General features: G+C 39.9%; 3 protein-coding genes across 3 annotated transcripts; 1 reads left to right on the forward strand and 2 right to left on the reverse strand.

The window, feature by feature from the left end:
- Positions 1 to 2,368: 2,368 nt before the first annotated feature.
- LOC110096621 lies at positions 2,369 to 4,973 on the reverse strand. Its single transcript, XM_020822656.1, has 4 exons — positions 4,882 to 4,973; positions 4,254 to 4,482; positions 3,770 to 4,149; positions 2,369 to 2,597 (listed from the first exon to the last, which is right to left on the reverse strand). Exons 1-4 carry the CDS (start codon positions 4,971 to 4,973, stop codon positions 2,369 to 2,371), a joined length of 930 nt encoding a protein of 309 aa, XP_020678315.1.
- A 1,675-nt stretch (positions 4,974 to 6,648) lies between these two features.
- On the forward strand, positions 6,649 to 7,430 carry LOC110096626. The gene has a single exon (XM_020822661.2). It carries the CDS (start codon positions 6,741 to 6,743, stop codon positions 7,098 to 7,100), a length of 360 nt encoding a protein of 119 aa, XP_020678320.1. The 5' UTR covers positions 6,649 to 6,740; the 3' UTR covers positions 7,101 to 7,430.
- Positions 7,431 to 14,282: 6,852 nt separating this feature from the next.
- LOC110096625 (chlorophyllide a oxygenase, chloroplastic) lies at positions 14,283 to 20,353 on the reverse strand. The gene is made up of 9 exons (XM_020822660.2): positions 20,184 to 20,353; positions 19,149 to 19,394; positions 18,548 to 18,652; positions 18,188 to 18,466; positions 17,955 to 18,102; positions 17,119 to 17,303; positions 16,821 to 16,933; positions 15,688 to 15,982; positions 14,283 to 14,777 (listed from the first exon to the last, which is right to left on the reverse strand). The coding sequence occupies exons 1-9, from the start codon at positions 20,256 to 20,258 to the stop codon at positions 14,604 to 14,606; spliced, it is 1,620 nt and encodes a 539-aa protein (XP_020678319.1). The 5' UTR covers positions 20,259 to 20,353; the 3' UTR covers positions 14,283 to 14,603.
- Positions 20,354 to 20,562: the final 209 nt, after the last annotated feature.

Consider the following 20,562-nt stretch of genomic DNA (forward strand, 5'->3'; position numbering starts at 1 on the left):
AACCACTAACAATTTTCAATTCATGCTCAGCGATCTTAGCATAAGTGATCCTTTGGTTCTAATGAAACCATTGAGAAGTCTTGCCTTTAAAAAAGCTTAGTATTTCGGATAATTATGAGCTGGTTTTATTTCTAAATGAGGCGCAGTGGTTTCCTGAGATGTAATTTTCATCTCTCAAATCATTACAGTCTCTCCCTTCCTACTTTGAAAGCTTATCTTCACTCGAGCAATGATACAATGAACATGGAATTGCCGAACCTTCCTCCCTCTTTAAATCGTGCTGCCATACTAGAGAGACGCGTCCCTTATTTACTTAGCAACCGGTTAGAAAAAAAGGCTCCATTTTTTGTTTTTTTTTGTTTTTGGATGTGGGCCCACAACTTTTTTTTAAAGAGAATATTCTTGGTATCTTTTTTGGAATATTCCTTATCATGGATAATATTCCTTCCCCTCTTTCCCTATAAATAGCCCCCTAAGGCAAGCGGAAAACTACTCCTCTCCTCTTTTTTCTCCCTCTGGCTCTCTGACGGTTGAGGCCTTCCGCTAATTTCGAGTGGGAAATTTCCCCTGCTCGACTTAGCGCCCCTCCTCTCGTGCAGGAGTTACGGGATTTCTTCTCCTCCCCTCAGCTTTCTAACGGTTGAGGCTTCCGCTATTTATGAGTGGGAAATTTCCCCTGCTCGAATTAGTGCCCCTCCTCTTGTGCAGGAGTTATGAGATTTCTTCTCCTCTCCCCAGCTTTCTGACGGTTGAGGCTTCCGCTATTTACGATAGAAGTCCAACATTGTGTAGAAGTCTGCTGACGAGCAGAAGTCTGACGACAGGGAGAAGTCTGACGTCGGGTAGAAGTACAACGTCGGATAGAAAACCGATGAAAGTTCATCGACGAGCAGAAGTCTGATGACGAGTAGAAGTCCGACGACAGGGAGAAGTCCGACGACAGAGAGAAGTCCGACGACAGGGAGAAGTCTGACGACGGGGAGAAGTCTGACGTCGGGGAGAAGTCCGACGTCGGGTAGAAGTACGATGTCGGGTAGAAGACCGACGAAAGTTCGTCGACGGGCAGAAGTCCGACGACGAGTAGAAGTCCGCTGACGAGCAGAAGTCCGACGACAGAGAGAAGTCCGACATCGGGTAGAAGTCCGACGTCAGGTAGAAGTTCAACATCGGGTAGAAGACCGACGAAAGTTCATCGACGAGCAGAAGTCCGATGACGAGTAGGAGTCCGCTGACGAGCAGAAGTCCGACGACAGGGAGAAGTCCGACGTAGGGTAGAAGTCCGCTGACGAGCAGAAGTTCGACGATAGGGAGAAGTCCGACGTCGGGTAGAAGTACGATGTCGGGTAAAAGACCGACGAAAGTTTGTCAACGAGCAGAAGTCCAACGACGTGTAGAAGTCCAAAAATATTTGTTCCGAAATTTTAGACTGACTGAATTCTTTGTATAAGTGATAGATTTATCAATCACTTGCATTCTTGGAGTCTTTATAGAGAGAACATTGTTTACTCAGAATATTGTTCGGTGATGTTGACCTTTGTAAAATGGCTAGAGAGAATCCACCAAGGATGTGAGACCTATCCGAGGTTGTATGTCGGAGCCTTTGCTCGACGATGTTAACCTGTGTGGAAGAGATTGAGAGAATCCACCAAGGATGTAAGACCTATCCGAGGTTATATGTCGGAGCCTTTGCTCGACAACGTTAACCTGTGTGGAAGAGGTCAAGAGAATCCACCAAGGATGTAAGACCTATCCGAGGTTATATGTCGGAGCCTTTACTCGACGACGTTAACCTGTGTGGAAGAGGTCGAGAGAATCCACCAAGGATGTAAGACCTATCCGAGGTTGTATGTTAGAGCCCTGCTTGATGACGTTAACCTGTGTGGATGAGGTCAGATCAAATCCCCCTAGGATTGATCATCTGGTGATTGAGATACAATGTAGATTGTGTATTTCTCAAATCATGGAGAAATAGTTTGAAAAAAAAAATTATCTTTCACAAGAGAAAATAATATTACAACAATATGAACATTATATTACTGCATCATGTAAGACAGTACAATATTTCCCTCGTATGAGTCAGGGATATACAAATTACAAAGTACTCAATACACGAGATCTACGTACGGACACAATACAACATTTAACTTAAAAGAAAACATTGGAGATATCAAAGTGACACCCTACTCAACATAAAAGAGATAATAAGACAAGTAGTATTGCTAATACAAATACACTAAATGCGTGATCATTTAATCTCTCCAACCATTTGAATATTATTTAATGGTTGTCTTTGTTGTTGATTTTGCCCCCCAGCGGGACGAGCTTCCTCTCGGGTAGGTGGATCCCGAATAAATTGTCAAAGGTAGCCCTAGCAGATAAGTCTTTCAATCTCATCCTTGAGTTGCTTACAGGCTTCGGTGGTGTGACCACGACTTCGATGAAAGTGACAGTACTGATCTGCATTTCCTGTGTTCGACTTCAAAGGATTCAGCCATTTCAATGTATCTTGATTTCGAACAACCATCAACACATTTGCTCGAGATATGTTAAGTGGTGTATACTCCTCCTGTCGAGGTTCCCATCGCGGTGATGGAGACCTATTGAAAGTTCGTTAGGGATGTTAAGCCCTATGAACTTAGTACCAAGCTAACCAAGAGGGGGGTGAATTGGTATTTTAAAAAATTTCTTTTTACAAAGACCAAAAGCACATAAACTAAAATCACACCACGTGAAAAATAAATGCGGAAATAAAAGTGCGGAAGCAAGAAAACAAGAACACAAAAATTTATAGTGGTTCGGTCAACTCGACCTACGTCCACTCCCCAGAGGCGCCCTCCGAGTATTGCACTACAAACGTGACTCTCCTTTAGCCCCCACAACTAGGCGGAGAAGCCTTTACAAGAACCTCCTTTTTGCCACCCCGGCAAGGCAGAGAACCTATCTCCTTTTGCTTCCTCCTGAAGCTGGCAGAGAACCACAACCAAAAGCTAACTCCTTACCTCTACCGACCCTTCCACGGATGAGAACTTCTAGACGAAGAAGAAGTAGAGCGATCCTTGAAGCAACCCTTGTGAATCCCCTCATAAGATCCTCTCTCTCTCTCTCTCTCTCTCTCTATTTATCGTCCTGAAGTAACTAAGTTTTTTGAATAGATCGTCCTGGCCGATCCTGCGATCTTCCAGGATGATATGATCGTATCAATCATCCTTAATTACTCCCTTGATTTCCTGATCAATTAAGGCATAATTTGTGAATATCGTCCAGGCCGATCAATGATCATCCAGGCCGATCAATGATCGTCCTGGCCGATAATTTAAAAATACAGTATACCTTAATTGTCTATGGCGGTAACTTCTTTCTGTTTTGAGCTTATCGTCCTAGCCGATACACGTATCATCCAGGCCGATCTGTTAATGACGGCTGCCTTAATTAAGAATCCTTATTTAAATTTTCTGTTTTAAGTCTGATCGTCCAGGACGATGTAAATATCATTCTGGCCGATATGAGTAAAAATAGAAATTCTAAGTCTCTCAAGTATGTGTGTGTAGGGTTACTTAGCATCAGTCTCTTTGACAATTACAAATAGACTCAAGAAGAGAAAAAACAAAGTACAGATTGACTCAACCCTAGACCTACGCAATCTTGAACTGGCTTCGTCTGTTCATCCGATCTTCGATTCCTGAAAAGTTAGAAGCAACATGCAGTCCAAGAGAATCAATAGTATTTGTCAATCATCAAAATATAAGTCATGAAAATAGATTTGCAACACCTATGAGGTAGATTATTCTTCCCTTGCTTTTTCTGCTGTGAGAAAGAATTGCCCATCCCAGATACACCTTTGCGCTTCCCATTGATTTGCTCAAACTGCTTCACGTGAGCATTTATAGCCTCATCTGCAGAGATTTGCGCCTCTACGCGATGGATCAAGTCAGCGTATGAATGGATGGTGTCTCGCATAAGGGCCGCATAGAAGGGGCCAGGACGAAGGCCTCCAAGGAAGACTCCTCTGAGTAATTCAGGGTCTACTCCTGGAATCTGTCGAGCCTCGGTGGAAAACCGCTGAAAATAATCCTTCAATGATTCTAACTCATTTTGGCGGATTCTGGAGAGGTGCGAAGAATCCTTAGCAATTCTTCGATTAGCCACAAACTGTTCAACGAAAGTTTGGCTAATTTGATGAATGAAGGGATCGTTCTGGATGGAAGAGAATAGAACCACGTTTGAGCCTGTCCCTTAAGGGTGACAGGAAAAACCTGGCAAAGGAGTGCGTCTGACGCTCGTTGAATATGCATGATGGTTCTGTAGTAGTCGATATGCTCATACGGCTCGGTCGTCCCGTCGTAGGACTCGACGTTTGGCACTTTGAATCCGACCGGAATGGGGTGTTGAATAATGGCTTCAGTTAGAGGTGATGACTCCTGGAAGTTCCTCTGTCGGAGAGCATGCCTCACATTTCCTCGGGGGAACTCTTCCCGTACCAATCTTCACAGTTCATGACGCAGGACATTGTGAGGGAGTTCCGCAATGTGTGGTTTGGCAGAGCCTTCTAGGAGATCCGAAAGAATGCGAGGCTGCCGAGTCGAGGGGGAAGGATGTGTTGAGCTTGCTGTATCGGCAAGTTCATCATCCTGTCGTGATTGAGGATGTCTTCTAGGTGGAGGAAGATGAATCTCTTCTTGAAGATGCTCGAATTGAACATCTTCAACCTTTGGTGGATCCCGAGGGAGAAGGACCTCCTCCAATATCGGCTGTCGATCATCTCGCAGGAGTTGAAGGATCTCATTTTAAGATTCTTCCATCTTATGGATTCTTTCTTCTAAAGAAGGTCCTGAGGTCCCTTCTCTGGCAGCATTCTGCCCCTCAGGATGAAAAAAGGCAGACATCGGGCGTCTTTGATTTGCAGACAGATTTCTGGATTGGTGGGAGTTGGAGCGGAAAGCTCCAATGATGCGACTGCTACGCCTGTTGACCATTGTAACAATACTTGAAGTTGTGGGATAGTGTTTCCCACAGACGGCGCCAAACTGTTGCGTGCTAGAATATACGCGGCGGTAGAGTTTATAAATTTGCGTCCTAGCGTTGTACGAGTATTCAGCACACAAGCAGAAAAGAGAAGTGAACACCAAGGTTTTTACATGGAAAACCCAAAAGAGGGAAAAAATCACGGGGCCTCGCCTAGTTGCAAAGTTCCACTAGTATTTGTTTGAAGTACAAAGGTTGATACGTCTTACAAATCAAGACGATCAATTTACAATCAACTTCTCACAAAGTTACAAAGTTCTGCAAATTCCCGGCGTTTCCCGAAAATCTGGCAGAGTTCCGACGTCTTCAGGCAGTAGGAAGAGCTCCGTCGGTGGTCGAGGAGGAGATTCTTCCTTCTCCTCCTTCTCTTCTTCTTCTCTCTCTTCACTTGAGTCCCCTTTGTGAAGAATGAGGACTCTATTTATAATTTTTCTGGAGTGGCATGGCTCGTAAATAGGTGTGAGATCATGGGCAAATAGGGAGTGGTTTGAATGGACGGTCGATATTGAACCCTTTGATCGTACACCATTCGTCAGCCATTTGAAGGCCTTAGTGATGTCAGAATCCGGAGATCTTAGGCTCGTTGGATTCGTCTCGTCAAGCCGTTCGATTCAAGTATAAGCTCGTTAAAATCGGAGACCGTTTGGTAACTCAAATTGTGGTTTGAACCTTCCAATAGCGCTTCGGGACCTTGATTTGGACCCATTTGGGCTCGGATTGGGTTGAATTTGGTGTCGTTGGGTTCGTATTTCCGAGACGCTCAATTTGACTGTAAGCTCGCTGAAATCGGAGTTCGGGTGCTTCCGGATTTAATTTTTGAAGTTTCCGGGTTGGGTTTTGCATCGAGATTCGTGCCCAATCAAGACAATTTCATGATGACGTATCTAGGGTAGATATCGATGGGACTATTCATATGTGAAGAGATTCTTGCAAATGAACAATTTCATCTCTATTAAGAACGGCAAATTCCAAAAATATGGTATTTTAGTTTTAGTTTGAGTTATGTTCGAATTTATTCTTATTCGGATAAATTGAAGCCAAAATTCAAACGATATGAATATAAAGAGTAGCTCATGAATAGAAAAAATTCTCCCTCATTTAAAATAATTCTATTCAAAATAAAATCATGAATAATATATTCTTCTCAGTAAATATATTATAGAAATATTTAATCGGTTAAGTTTATTGTATATGGGGGATTAATTTAAGTGTAGTACGAGGCATAATATTTTTTTTGGGAGATTTACATGCATACCACCTAATGTTATTATATTTACATATTTAATACCTAAAACTTTAATATTAAATACATACCACCCATAATTCATTTTCATATCAAATATGAGTGGTAGAAATAAAATATATGAGTGGTAGGAAAGAAATATAAGTGATATATTTGATATTAAAATAATATAAGATGGTATGTATGTAATATTAAAATTTTAGATGTTAGATATATAAATAGGATGTTATAAAATGATATGCAAGTAAATTTTACTTTTTTTTTCTTGTGGGGGTGGTGCAAGGGGGAGTTTCAACAAAACCTAAAATTGTATTGTAGTAAAAAGGAAACGGACGGCTTTGATATCGTCTCAGTTGAAAGCGGTGAAGCAGCTTTCCTTGAAACTCAGCATCGATTCCATCTTCTAGAAATCCTTCCTTCTTTTTTTTTTTTTCTCGATGGTATTACCGATCAGAGGAGGATAGAGAAAGTGAAGATGTTCTTTTTCTTCGTAGGAGGGCTAGAGCAGCAGGCCGGGCGGGTGCTGAAGGAAGCGGCGGGGCGTTGCATCCGATGCGGGGGCATAGCCGATCTGGTGGATTACGAGAAGGTACTTAAGCTATTCTTCGTCCCCGTTTGGCGATGGTCGGGCAAACAACCAGCCTTCTATTGCCGCAACTGCTCCTTGCTCTTCCCCCAATCACTCCCAATCAACGGAGATACTTCGGACAACGAAATTTTCGGTGGCGACCAGAGCTCATTCCCATCCCTTACCGGTAATCTCCTCTGCCACTCATGCTCCCGCCCCGTTGACCCCCAATTCCGCTTCTGCCCCTACTGCGGTTTCGCCCTCTAAAAACGGTGCAGATTAGGATTTTGGGTTTTAGGGATGGATCGAAATCTATTACCGGTGTGAAATGCAATTAAATCAAATACTGAGGCTTTGTGATGTGACGAATAAGTATATAAGTTCAACTTTTGTGAAAATGTACAAGTCATCTCAGCCTGTTTGTGAGCTAGTAAAAAAATTGTGCTTTTGCTGCTAAATGATAGTCCGGAATGAGGAATCAGCTTCCAGGATATGAACTATTGATATAGATTTCTAAGGATCTCAGTCATTTCCTTCTATGTTGTGATAATAGTTATTTTTGCTAGACTCCTCAATTTCCTTTTTCTTATTGTTTAAGTCAAACTGTTTTATATAGAACAACTTTATATATATATATATATATATATATATATATATTACCCGCTTTAATTATTAAAGCACATGGTCATATTCAAGTTAGATGGTTGAAGTAGACGAATGCTTCAAGTTTATTGTGTGATAGAAAAGTGCAACTCAAACTTGAGGAAAAATTTTATAAAATTTTGGTGAAACATCTAATATTTTATGGCGCATAATGTTGGCCATTAAAAGAGAAGTATAATAATAAGTTTAGTGTTGTTGAGATGAGGATGCTCAGGTGGATGAGTGGATTTACTCTAAGAGATATGATACAAAATAAGCATATCCATGAAAAGGTTGAAGTAGCTCCAATGACAGATAAGATTAGAGAGTCGTCTTAGATGGTTTTGTTATGTAAAATTATGGCCTTTCAATGACCCTGTTACGAGAGTAGATGTATTAAATTTAGTCTATTTTAAGAAAGGTAGATGTAGACCTATAAAGACTCGGTTATAAAATATTAGAAATGATCTTTTTTTATTAGATTTAAATAAGAATTTGATTCTTAACATAACACAATGGAGAAAAAGAATTTATGTAGTCGACCCCACGTAATGGGATAAAGGCTTGATGTTGATTGATCTGCATCCATCTGCTATCAACCTTCTCCTCAAGTTTTGTAATAGCCCATTTTAAGATGTTAAATGTAACTTGTTAGTATGCCTTAATGCCTGAGAATTTGATTCTAAGATTGATGCAGGTTAAAATGGATTGAAATTAATATGCCGATTAACAATCTATGTTACGTATGACATAAATTTGGATCAAACCGAACTTGCATTGAATCAAACGAATGCAGGATCAAATTTTTTAAGGAATTACTTGAAAAAGAGAAGATTGGCCGAAACGAAAGCCGATTGAAGTTGTAAGGGATTTTATTTTCAGAAATTGTTCAGGTAAGAGCAAGATGGTATATTCATTCTATTTGGCATGCATTCAGACAAAGATTTTTCAATCTTTTTAACATTCCTCGCATTTTAAAAGAGTCGGAATTTGCTTGAATGTAGTCATTAAACTAGATCAAAGTAACTGTTCAGATATTGGCTCAATTTGACATTGGATTTAAGCCAAGCATAGCTAACTTAGCTCAAATTAAAATTTGAATCGAATCACTTAGACGCATTCTTGGGTCGTGAATTAGATCAGCTACAGAGTGCATTCACAATCTACTTATAAGAAAGCTACAAAACTTGCTCTCTTATTTAATAGAAATTATTACATGCCGGCCTCTAATAGAAAAGAGCCACATCATCAATAAACATTATATATATTATACACACACTATATACAAAATTGTACACAGCCTGTGTATAGGTGACGGGCTCTATTTTGATTGGAGTCAAAACGTAAGCTGAATCCATACTCCGCACGTAATAATCTCTCCTTATTTTTAAGAGGTGTTTTGTTGTCAAAGTCATAAATATTGCTTACCTCCCTTGACTCCGGACACGAAGAACAGGGTCACGGAAAGCTTCAGGACGGAGATCAAGAACTCCGTCAACGTCGAGCAACTCGAGCGGAGAACAGGGACGACCGTCGTCGTTCTTCCAACGACGATGATCGTCACTGGTCGAGAAACAAATGAAGCATAAAACAGAGAATTCGTTTGAATTCTTGTTGTGCGCCAAAAATCACCACCATTTGAAAACCGGATACAGAGATCAAATTCCAGAGGGAAATGAAAATTGTGAAAATTCACTATCCAACCTCCTTGATTAATTCGTTACACGAGTATTTATACTCTATTAAGCCACATATACGGCTATAGCAAACAAATGAAAGAACTAGTTCTAAAACATATTAAACTGAAGTTGCCTTTACTACTCCCACTGTTATTTCTTCTTCAGCTCCGGCGTCCTTCCTTTAGCTCCGGTGTCATTCTCCCGGTGTAAGAGAAACATCAGGTTCATAATAGGGAGAAAGATCAGCCACATTGAAGGTGGCTGAAACATTATAGTCACCTGGCAGCTCAATTTGATACGCATTGTTCCCAATTTTTCGAACGACACGAAACGGTCCATCCGCTTTTGGTTTGAGCTTGCCGAACGCGCCGGGAGGGAACCTTTCTTTCCGCAGACAAATCCACACTTTATCTCCTTCATTAAACTGGACATCTCGTCGAGATTTGTTTGCTTGTTTCATACACTTATCATTATGCTTTTGAATGAGTTATTGGACTTGATGATGTAGTTGTTGAATTTCTCGACTACGCTTATCTCCGTCGGCACTGTAGCTACTGTTAGTTTCTTGAGGAATCAAATCCAACGGAGTCAGGGGATTACCGCCGTATGCTACTTGGAATGAAGTGTGTCCCGTGGCCTGGTTCACAGATCTGTTGAATGCAAATTCTATCTGCGGTAAGATGAGATCCCATTGCTTGATATTCTTTCCCACAAAGCATCGAAGAAGGTTTCCCAGACTTCGATTGACTGTTTTCGTCTGACCATCAGTTTGAGGATGAGCAGTTAAGCTGAATTGTAGTCTCGTTCCCAGCTTGGCCCATAGCGTCTTCCAAAAATGACTTAGAAACTTGACATCCCGATCAGAAGTCATTGATTTCGGTATCCCGTGCAGTCGGACAATCTCTTTGAAACATAAGTCGGCAACATGAGTAGCGTCCAGAGTCTTACTGCAAGCCACGAAATGAGCCATCTGTGAGACCTCGTTCCTTTGTTGTAGCTGCTGGGAAAAGTGATTTTTCCCCAGGATCGGCCGGGACGATGGTGAGATCGTCCAGGCCGATCTGCACTGTAGAAAATATCATCCTGAGAATAGTTCTGGGAGTCGTCCAGGACGATCAATTTTGGCCTGATCGTCCACCACCATGATTGAATCTTTGCTGCGTTGAGTTCTCGGTAGTCCAAGCACAAAATCTAGACTTACGTCTGTCCAAGGACTTTCCGGCACTGGTAGAGGCGTATATAAACCGAGTTTTTGTCCCTGCGTTTTGGCTAGAATGCAAATGCGACAACGTTTAATGAAACGTTCCACATCTCTACTAAGTGAGGGCCAATAGAAATGTTATTTGGTTAAAGCCAATGTTTTATCTCTGCCGAAATGTCCGGCCATACCAGACTCATGCCATTCTTGTAAGATGGTCATCCTCGTCGAACACTGAGGAATACAGAGCCGATTACCATAAAAAATATGATCATGTCGACAATGGTAGAACTGATTAGGTCCTTCTTGGCATTTGGCCCAAATATCTCCAAAGTCGGGATCCTGGGGATATAATTCCTTCAGCATTTCAAATCCTGTTATTTTACTTTGTAATGTTTGAAGCAGGGCTATCCTCCGACTAAGTGCATCCGCCACCTAGTTATACTTACCCGATTTATGCTTCAGGACGAAATGAAATGCTCCCATATATTCTACCCAAGCAGCATGGCTCCCTTTTAATTTCTTTTTGTGTGTTTAAAAACCTCAATGCTTCATGATCAGTGAATAGGATGAACTCATGTGGTAGAAAATAATGTTCCCAATGGTGTAAAGGTCGCACCACTGCATAGAATTCTTTAACATATACTGAATATTTTTTCCGCACGTCGTTGAGTTTCTCATTGAAGAAGGCGATCAGGTGACCCTTCTAACTTAGTACAACGCTAATGCCCAAGTTAGATGCATTGCAATCTAACTCAAATACTTCTTCAAAGTTGGGTAGAGCCAGAACAGGTGCTGCTGATATGGAAAGTTTTAGCTAATCAAACCCATGATCTGCTTTAGGTGTCCAATAAAATTGTTCAGCTTTGAGTAATTCAGTGATGGGCGCAGCGATGGAACTGAAATTCTTTATGAACCTTCTGTAGAAGGAGGCGAGGCCATGGAACTGGAGTATTTCAGTAGTTGAATTGGGTTTCGTCCCTTGCATTATGGCCTCAACCTTACTGGGATCAGCTTCGACGCCCGCAGCTGATATGATGAAGCCCAAGAAGGTGATGCTGTTTGTCAAGTATTGACACTTCTTCGGATGGGCAAATAGCTGTTGTTCCCTGAGAATCTCAAAAACACGCTGCAAATGGATCAAATGAGTTTCAATATCACGACTGTATATCAAGATATCGTCAAAGTAAATTATTACACATTTATTCATTAGAGGTTGAAAATTTTGATTCATGAGTCTCATGAAAGTGCTGGGGGCATTGGAGACTCCGAACGGCATCACGCTCCATTCATAAAGCCCCTCCCGCATTTTAAAGGCTGTTTTCCACTCGTCTCCCGGTCTCACCCGTATCTTATGATAACCGCTTCTCAGGTCGATCTTGGAGAACAGAGTTGCACCATGGAGCTGATCAAAGATATCGTCGATCCGAAGAATGGGAAAACGATATTTGATCGTGATTTTATTTATTGAGCGGCTGTCGATGCACATTCTGAAGGACCCATCCTTCTTAGGGACGAGCAATGTAGGGACGAGCAATGCAGGGTCTGCACATGGACTAGCGCTGGGTCGTACAAAACCTTTGCTAATGAGTTCTTCGACTTGTCGCTGTAATTCCGAGTGTTCATCTGGCCGAAGTCTGTATGCGGGTCTATTGGGTAGGACCGATCCTGGCATAAGTTCCATCTAATGTTGAATGTCACGGAGAGGCGGGAGTCCCGTGGGTAATTCAGATGCTAACACATCTTCAAATTGTTGTAACAGGGGCTGGACGATTTTCTGGAACCTCTGATTGTTGAGAATTCTCTTCCATCAGGATCACCAGTAGACCATGTTGAGCCGCTTTTAACTCTTGAAGTAACAGGGCATGACTAAAGATGTTGGTTGCAGAACGTTCTTCATGCTCTATGACAGGAGACGGTAACAACACCATTTGTTAATAATTATGGACAAACGAATAGGTATTTGTGGTTCCATTGTGTATAGTCCCTTTGTCAAATTGCCAGGGACGTCCCAGCAGCAAATGACAGACGTCCATGGGGATGACATCACACTGAACCCGATCTTTGAATGGTCCGATGGAGAAATCAATCAGACACTGTTTGCCCACCTGTATTTCAGCATTCTTGCGTATCCAAGATAATGAATACGGCTTAGGGTGATCAGTGGTAGTTAGTTGCAGCTTATCCACCATGACAGTGGCAACTACGTTCTCGCAGCTTCCACTGTCTATGATCATGTTACACACGCGATCTTTGACGGTGCATCTTGTTCGAAAGATACTATGACGTAGCCATGAATCATCCTCGTGAATGTTTAGGGATTGCTGTAAGACCAGCAAATTTCCTTCATCCCCCATTACGTAGGTAGGTTCGGACGCAGGAACCTCAGTAGCCGAGTTGGTGGTAGCATCTTCAGATTTAGGTTCCTCGATCATGGTCACCACACGTCTGTTGGGGCAGTTGGACGCAATATGCCCAAATCCTTGACATTTAAAACATTTACGGGCTAGTGCAGTAGTTGAACCTTGAGTCCATTGAATAGGCATACATGCGGGCGTTTCGTCCGATTGTCTACTCGGCCCTGCTACATTCTTGGAAACTTTGGCGTCCTTGTTACTCGCAGGTTCTGGACTGACATTCTTCTGGTAAAATTTTCGGGTTATGTCTTGCTGCTTTTCTACTTTTAAAGCCAACCCAGTGACATCCTGGAATGTCCAGTATGGTTGTAATTGCACCACATTGGCAATCGCCGGTTGTAATCCGGATATGAATCGAGCCATGGTATGCTCTTCCGATTCTACGAGGTCACATTTCAAGGATAACTGCTCAAACTCAAAGATGTATTCTTCTACAGTCAGCTGATGTTGTTGAAGCTGGGTAAATTTTAAGAAAGTATCTTGTTTATACTAGTCGGGAATGTATTTTCGTTGCAATTCCTGTTTCGTCTTAGTCCACGTCACAATCTTGCTCTTCCCTTCCCGATTTCTTAATCTTTTCAAATTTTCCCACCACAAAGATGCAGTTCGTTTGAGTCTGATCGCAACGAGTTTGACAATTCTGTCTGCCGGGACTTCTTTGAATTCAAGAACTCTCTCAACTGTTTGAAGCCAGTTAATGAATTCGTCCGGATCCATTCGTCCATCGAATTCAGGGAGTTCTATTTTAATCCCACAATCATGGTGAGTTTTCTTGTTAAATCTACCCACCGGTCGTCTTACAGTTTCATTTTCACTGGAGCTTTCTTAATGAAACGGATTAACCTCTTCATCCTCATAGGCATTTATTACAGGCTCACGTTGTTCACATCTAGCTAATCGCTGTTGTAACTAAGCTATTTCTTGTTGCAGATCTTCGATCAAGACTTCTTGGACTGGTCTCTGAACATTCTGGCGAGGCGGCATCTTGCCGGTTCTGATACCACTTGACTCCGGACACGAAGAACAGGGTCACGGAAAGCTTTAGGACGGAGATCAAGAACTCCGTCGACGTCGAGCAACTCGAGCGGAGAACAGGGACGAACGTCATCGTTCTTCCGGCGACGATGATCGTCACTAGTCGAGAAACAAATGGAGCGTAAAACAAAGAATTCGTTTGAATTCTTGTTTGAGCGCCAAAAATCACCACCGGTTGAAAACCGGATACAGAGATCAAATTCAATACGAAAATGAAAATCATGAAAATTCACTATCCAACCTCCTTGATTAATTCGTTACACGAGTATTTATACTCTATTAAGCCACATATACGGCTATAGCAAACAAATGAAAGAACTAGTTCTAAAACATATTAAACTGAAGTTGCCTTTACTACTCCCACTGTTATTTCTTCTTCAGCTCCGGCTTCCTTCCTTCAGCTCCGGCGTCATCCCATTTCACGCTATTCCAAGGAGAATGCTACACTACTAGAAAGAAGCAAAAAATGGAACTCAACTGAACCACTTGGAACAAGATTTTCTTTATTGATAAGAAAATGAAGATACAACGAGAGAAAAAAAAAACTAATAGAATCAAGATTAGCTTTGCACACAAAAAAGGCAATTAGGCAGAGTTTATACTTCATGCCTTGATACTACGACTAATTTACAGTTTGTACAAAAAGTAAAATTCCAAACTTATTACTTTGGATCATCAATTGCTCTTTTTGGCCAATGGAATGCTCCTGGAGCTCTCTATGCATAGCTATGCAAGTTATGTCTCAAAAAGAATGATGACAATGGGAGAAGTCCGCGGACCAGTACTTGGTGTATCATTCTCATATTTCTTGTTTACTGAATGGCAATTTCTTGACTCCTCTCTCAACTGCATCTCTCCAAAATCTATACCTTACACCAAGCTTGTCATAAGTTACAGGTAAATTCCAGATATTTGCTCCATTTATCATTCGCTCCTGCTGCCCCAAAACAAGCCTCAAGTCCTCATTTAAGACCTGAAACAAGGGAAATTAAGGGGAAATAAGTGTATATATTGAATCATAATAAAACAATTATACAAAATGGGAAGAGGAAGCCTAATCATCAAAGCCTTATCCCAATTATTTAGAGCGGTCTTTGTAAATAATCATTCTCATTTATTCTATTAGAGTGTAGCATGCTATTTTAAATTATATTTGTGCAAAATTTTACACAACCCCTACATAACGCTTTTGCATTAATTACATCTACACATCATATTATGTGTATTTTGCTTTCTAATATACAACCTCAAAAGATATAAATACGTAGGTTAATTGAGTGTCCTTAAATTAAAATGATTAATTATTATTCATTATAGTTTTCATAATCTTATTTCAATAGAGGATAATCCAAGAATCTTTCTAACATAGTCTTCTGCTAGCATGCAAGCCCAATCTAAGAAGATGAATAAATAGGTTGAATTTGAAACAATGGTGATTCCTCCTAATTTTTTACTATCTCACTCAAGAGTAAGCCATCTCACCAGTATAGTCATTTTTCATCATATCATTTCTAATTTTATCATAAATTCAGCTTAACAACCTCATTTATACTATATTTAACTGTTGTTAATGATTTTCGTGGTTGCCACTACAAGACCTTGCTTTATTGCTCTAATTGTGCGAATTTCTAGAGGGAAGCCTTTTCATCTTTCTTCCTTAAACCTTGATTGAGCACTGTATGAATCAATCAATCTTTCTGCTTTTAAAGTGCTATTTGCATACATTCCATAATTAGTTGCTTTGCCGAGGTGAAGTAGAAGCTAAACAGCTAGTAGCGTTATAAGAGAATAATTTTACAGTAATAGGAAGCAGAATGCATGAGACACACATCATTATTTATAATCCGAATATGAAATAAGAGGCATCAATAGACAGAACTCACCTTCTCAGCGAAGTGCCTCCACAATATATGCATAAAAGGGACGTGCTTGAGTATCGGTGCAAAATCAAGTGACATTCTATATAACAACCGTGTCTTCTGTCTGGAGGATGGCAAGCACACGTGAAGCTGGTGCAGATGTGTTGAGCACTGTCTTGTAGTTTGTCCCTCCAGTTTTCCAGGTTTTGAGATACCTATTGTTGAAAGGACCATGCAAGGTGGTCGGAATTCCATGTCAATTGGGTAGGGATCCCAATATCCTTCAAGTCCCGATGCTGGTGTGAGGAACTTGACCAAGCTGTGAGGGGGAAAAAGAAGAGCAAAAATCATGCTAGTTTAGTTACCCAATGTCTTCAAAGAATAATCTCTAACACAAGTTAAAGTTAAGCCCGATGGAATATGATGAAAAATGTACAACTAGTCATGCCAATCGAAACTTCCTAGGCTGGGTTGATTGCGAAAATGCTAATATGGATATCTACTAAAATATGGGAGGATGCCATCTACAAAGGTGTATTAAGAATTATTTTATATTGAGAAAAGGAAATAAAAAAAAACACACACACACACACACACACACACAATCTATGCCCAATGAAACTTCTTAGGTCTGGTTGATTGTAAAAATGTTAATATGGATATCTACTAAGATATGGGAGGATGCCATGAAGAAAGGTATATTAAGAATCACTTGATACTTTAAAATTGTAATAAAAAAAAATCACAATTACTTCCTGACATAGATTCAAGTTTTTTAGTAGAATTAAGATGCAAGTATTGGGGAATAGGTGAAACTTAATTCAAATACAGAAAATAAAAAAAATAAAAATAGAAATAGAAATCAACATATAATACACACAAGAAATTTTAAATGATTTTTTTTTCTTCAAAAAAGAAATTTTAAATGATTCACTCGTACTTCAACCTTTGCTGTACTAGTGAAGAATTATAGCCTTAATTCCTCTTATCCTGCAAATTTCAATATAATTCCTAATTTTCCAGCATTGACACTTTTCTTATACTTCAGATTGAGCTATCAAAAAATGTAATGATTTGATATGCATTGGGTAACTATTGTACTCAGCGTTGTCCATGTGAATCAATTATCAGGATGATTATCAACTGAAGAAGAATACCTTGGAACACTCCATCCCTTAGCAAAGGTTGAAGTATGAGTGAAAGGAGCATGGGCCAGGTCTAAGAGATTGTCCAAGAGAAGTCCATGTTCCACTGGGAGCTCCATAACGATCTGTAAACATGGAATTATGTAGCATCCTCGATTTAAGTTTAACTTTAGCAAAATATAATAATTCAAACTTTTTAGACAATCAAATTGCTGTGTAATAAAATATATTCAACCGCTATCTATTCCGATTTTTTTTTGCTTAGTGAAATTATCATACTTTTCTCTACATTATCTTACAACTTCATTACCTCTGCATGAACTTGAAATTCTGGAGGAGGTTGCAGGCAAGGAAGAGTAGCCGTAGGAGGTTCATCACCAGGCCAAATCCAGATCATTCCTTCTTGCTCAAAACATGACAATGATCTTATACTTACATTGAGCATGCGGGTTGATGGCATCTTCTCACATTTTCCATTGGTTGAATACTCCCAACCTGGAGAAGCGAAAGGCATATTACACCAAATGTGATTGACCATTGTCAAAATATATCTTATACTTAACGGAATATCTCTAAAAAGCATGTTGACAACTATAAATTCTCACTGGAAAAAGTAAAAAAAAATGAAACCGACATTACAAGCCACTACTAGCCGTATCTAGATCTTGGTCATCATGAATAAGTTATATATATTATTGTTTTCCAACGCACTCTGATTTTCTAAAAAGAAATTTTCTGTGGTTGACTAATCTCCTCTTGATTAATTGTAGAAGCAATAAAAACCTTTATTGTTGAAATCCCCTTCTAATTCCCGACACCCTCCTTCCCTTCATCCCCCACATCATCCTAATGTTCCCCAAGCCTAATAATCATAACCATAAAATACATCCGTACCCACTTTCCTATCAAACAAAATGACCCAAAATAAATAGAAAGATGAACAAGTAAGCTGTTTGTTTCCATAAAATTCAAATGAAATAAAGTAATTAAAGCAAAATTAGTGGATTCTGTTTGCAGATCAAGAGAAATAATAATGCAAATTAAAGATGCCATTTGGAAGTTTTTTACTCAACCCCTCTTGAGACCCATTAAACAATAAGTGTAGACAAAATCAATCGAAACTGGTAATCAATGCCAAAAACTTACCGTGATAAGGACATTGAATCCGTCCCTCATTCACAGATCCAAGGTGAAGAGGGCAAGCCCGGTGGGCACATGTATTCTGAACACATCCTGGATTTCCATCCTTGCCTCGAAATATGACCCATGGTTCTTCAAAACAATCTAAAGGAATCTGAAGGAGCACAATTTAACCAATTAAAAAAGCAGCACTTATTTAGATAACTTTTTAGTCTTAGCATGGAAAACGAAATACTAACCATGGTATCATCATTGAGATCCGTAGAAAAAGCAACTGGGTACCAGAAGTTTTTAAGGTTGGGGTGATAAGGTTTGACAGGACCAGAAACATCAAGGCTTTTTCTAGGCGACTGTGCGCTAAAAGCTATGGGCGCAGATGAAGTGCTTACAGCAACTGGCACAGGATCAGAACTGGATTCTTTTGGAATCCTTTCTTGCAAAAGTTTATCATTCACTAAGTTTTCCATATATGCTAGTTTATCCAACGCAGTAGCTACTCTTGCTTCTGATATGTGAACCTGATCCAAATAATGTGAAAGGGAACAAAAATAAGCAGATTGGCCTAAATCATTTGATTAATTGCAACAATTCATACATACCTCATTGTGAGCCTTTGCTAGTTCTTTCTGTAAATCTGCAAGTTCTTTCTTCATGGTTCCAATAGATTTGAACTCACGTGCTAAAGGGTTCAGAACATCAACAACCTGCATAATTTACTTTGTTAGATGCTGCAACAACTCTACAAATCAACAATCATCAACAAATATGAAGCTAAGTGAATATCTGATCTCTGACACTTGTCATCAGATGACCAGCACAGGATGAGTCTGACAAAATGCTATTTGTTTATTAACTTTTTTCAGTTGAAATTGGACATTATTATTAGGAAAGCTGCTGCTGGTGCTAAGAAACTCACAAAAAAATAGTTCACTTTTTTCTTCAAAACAACAAGAATGTTAACTTTTTACCTGGAAAAGCCTCAATGGCCTTCGGAAATAGTTCTCTCAAGTATTTCAAGTTAAATAAAGACTAAAATTAGCAGAGATTATAACTAGCTATTAATCATCATCCAGAGGAGATTTCTACTTTTGCTTAGAATTCATGGTCAGGAATCAAAACTCTAAAGAACTAAGATGCAATAAAATTATTAAAAGCATCATAAATCAGCATCATATCAAGATAGTTAAACTTTATCAGTACCTTATCATGGAGAAGCACGATTGTTAGTAAATCTTGACGGGCCCTCCAATCACAATATTGTATATCAAACCTAGCAACCTCTAACGCTTGATTTGCATTCAAGTACTTTCCTTTAGACGGTAGCATTCTAGGCCTTGGATCCTCAACATCAAATATTGCATCCCAACTACTCCTTTTCTGCAAACCACCTCCCCCTTCTTCTCTATAAACAGCAAATATTCTGAATTCATCTCTAATAAAACCACCCTGCATAGCATTTCGATTCAGAGATACCAATTTAAAGATACAAAAGCCATAAGAATTAGTTTATTCTACATTTTTTTCAGGTGGTCCCTATGGCATTATAGAAAAATAGGCTTTCTTCCCATGAAAATTTCATTTTCCATTTTCTAAGTACAAGAAACCAAAGGAACGCATCAAGCTTTCAGGTTTAATTGGATGACAAATATATTTAAATCCGCAAGAAAATGACCTCCTGATGCCACAAATACTCAGATGAATACTTCCAAGTGACATGATAACGGTTTTTAAGGGTCATTTTAAGGAAAATAAAAGAATAGAAGAATCAGAGATTTCATTTTAGAAGCATGAAAAGATGTCCCTACTCAAATTGTCAAATTGAATTGTTTTCTTAATAGAGAAGGGCACTTTCTCACCATCAAAAACCATTTAAAAAAAAAAACTTGTAAAGAGTCTCAAACTTCAAAATTGAAGCATAGCCACACTACAAAACAACTATTTCAATCAGAATAAAAACCCTGAGGGGTTCCGTTCATAAAAGGATCGATTACTCACATTTAAAGTCAAATAACCCATCAATAAAGAAAAAATAAATCCAACAACCACTGAAGCAAATGCTTTCAAAACCTAAACGTCAAAAAGTTCCAAACAAATACTCTTTAGTTCTGAAGATCAATTAATTATTTGATTTATAGAAAACCCTAAGTTTCTCCTTAACCAGTGCAGGATCAGAGCTAGTTTCACTATAACTTCAAGATATTTGCTATTTCTGGCTAGGGCGTAGGATTTTCTTACCTTTTTTGAGTTATATCTCGAAGAGGGTCGGCGAAGACAGATTGGAAGAAGAGAAAGTGCTGCCGCTGCCGTCATGGCGGATTCCGCGACGGAGGGCGACGCGAGGGAAAATTGAGAGAAATTTTGAAGAAAAAATTCCCTTATTTTCGGGTTTTTTTTTTTTTTGGGTTGAAGCTTGGCGATAAGAGGCGGAAGCAGCGAGCGATCTCGATGGACCTCCATTTAACTGACACGTGTCATTTATTGAACGTATCCGTCTGACGTGGCACCTTCACTGGCCACAACATCTAGTGGGGTCATGACGGTGCCTGGGCAATCCTGTTCATTGGTTCGGGCCGCTTTGGCGCCAGCGTGGATTGAATCGATATGATTCCTTATC

Source organism: Dendrobium catenatum, unplaced genomic scaffold, assembly GCF_001605985.2.
Source record: "Dendrobium catenatum unplaced genomic scaffold, ASM160598v2 fragScaff_scaffold_989, whole genome shotgun sequence".
Classification (NCBI taxonomy): domain Eukaryota; kingdom Viridiplantae; phylum Streptophyta; class Magnoliopsida; order Asparagales; family Orchidaceae; genus Dendrobium; species Dendrobium catenatum.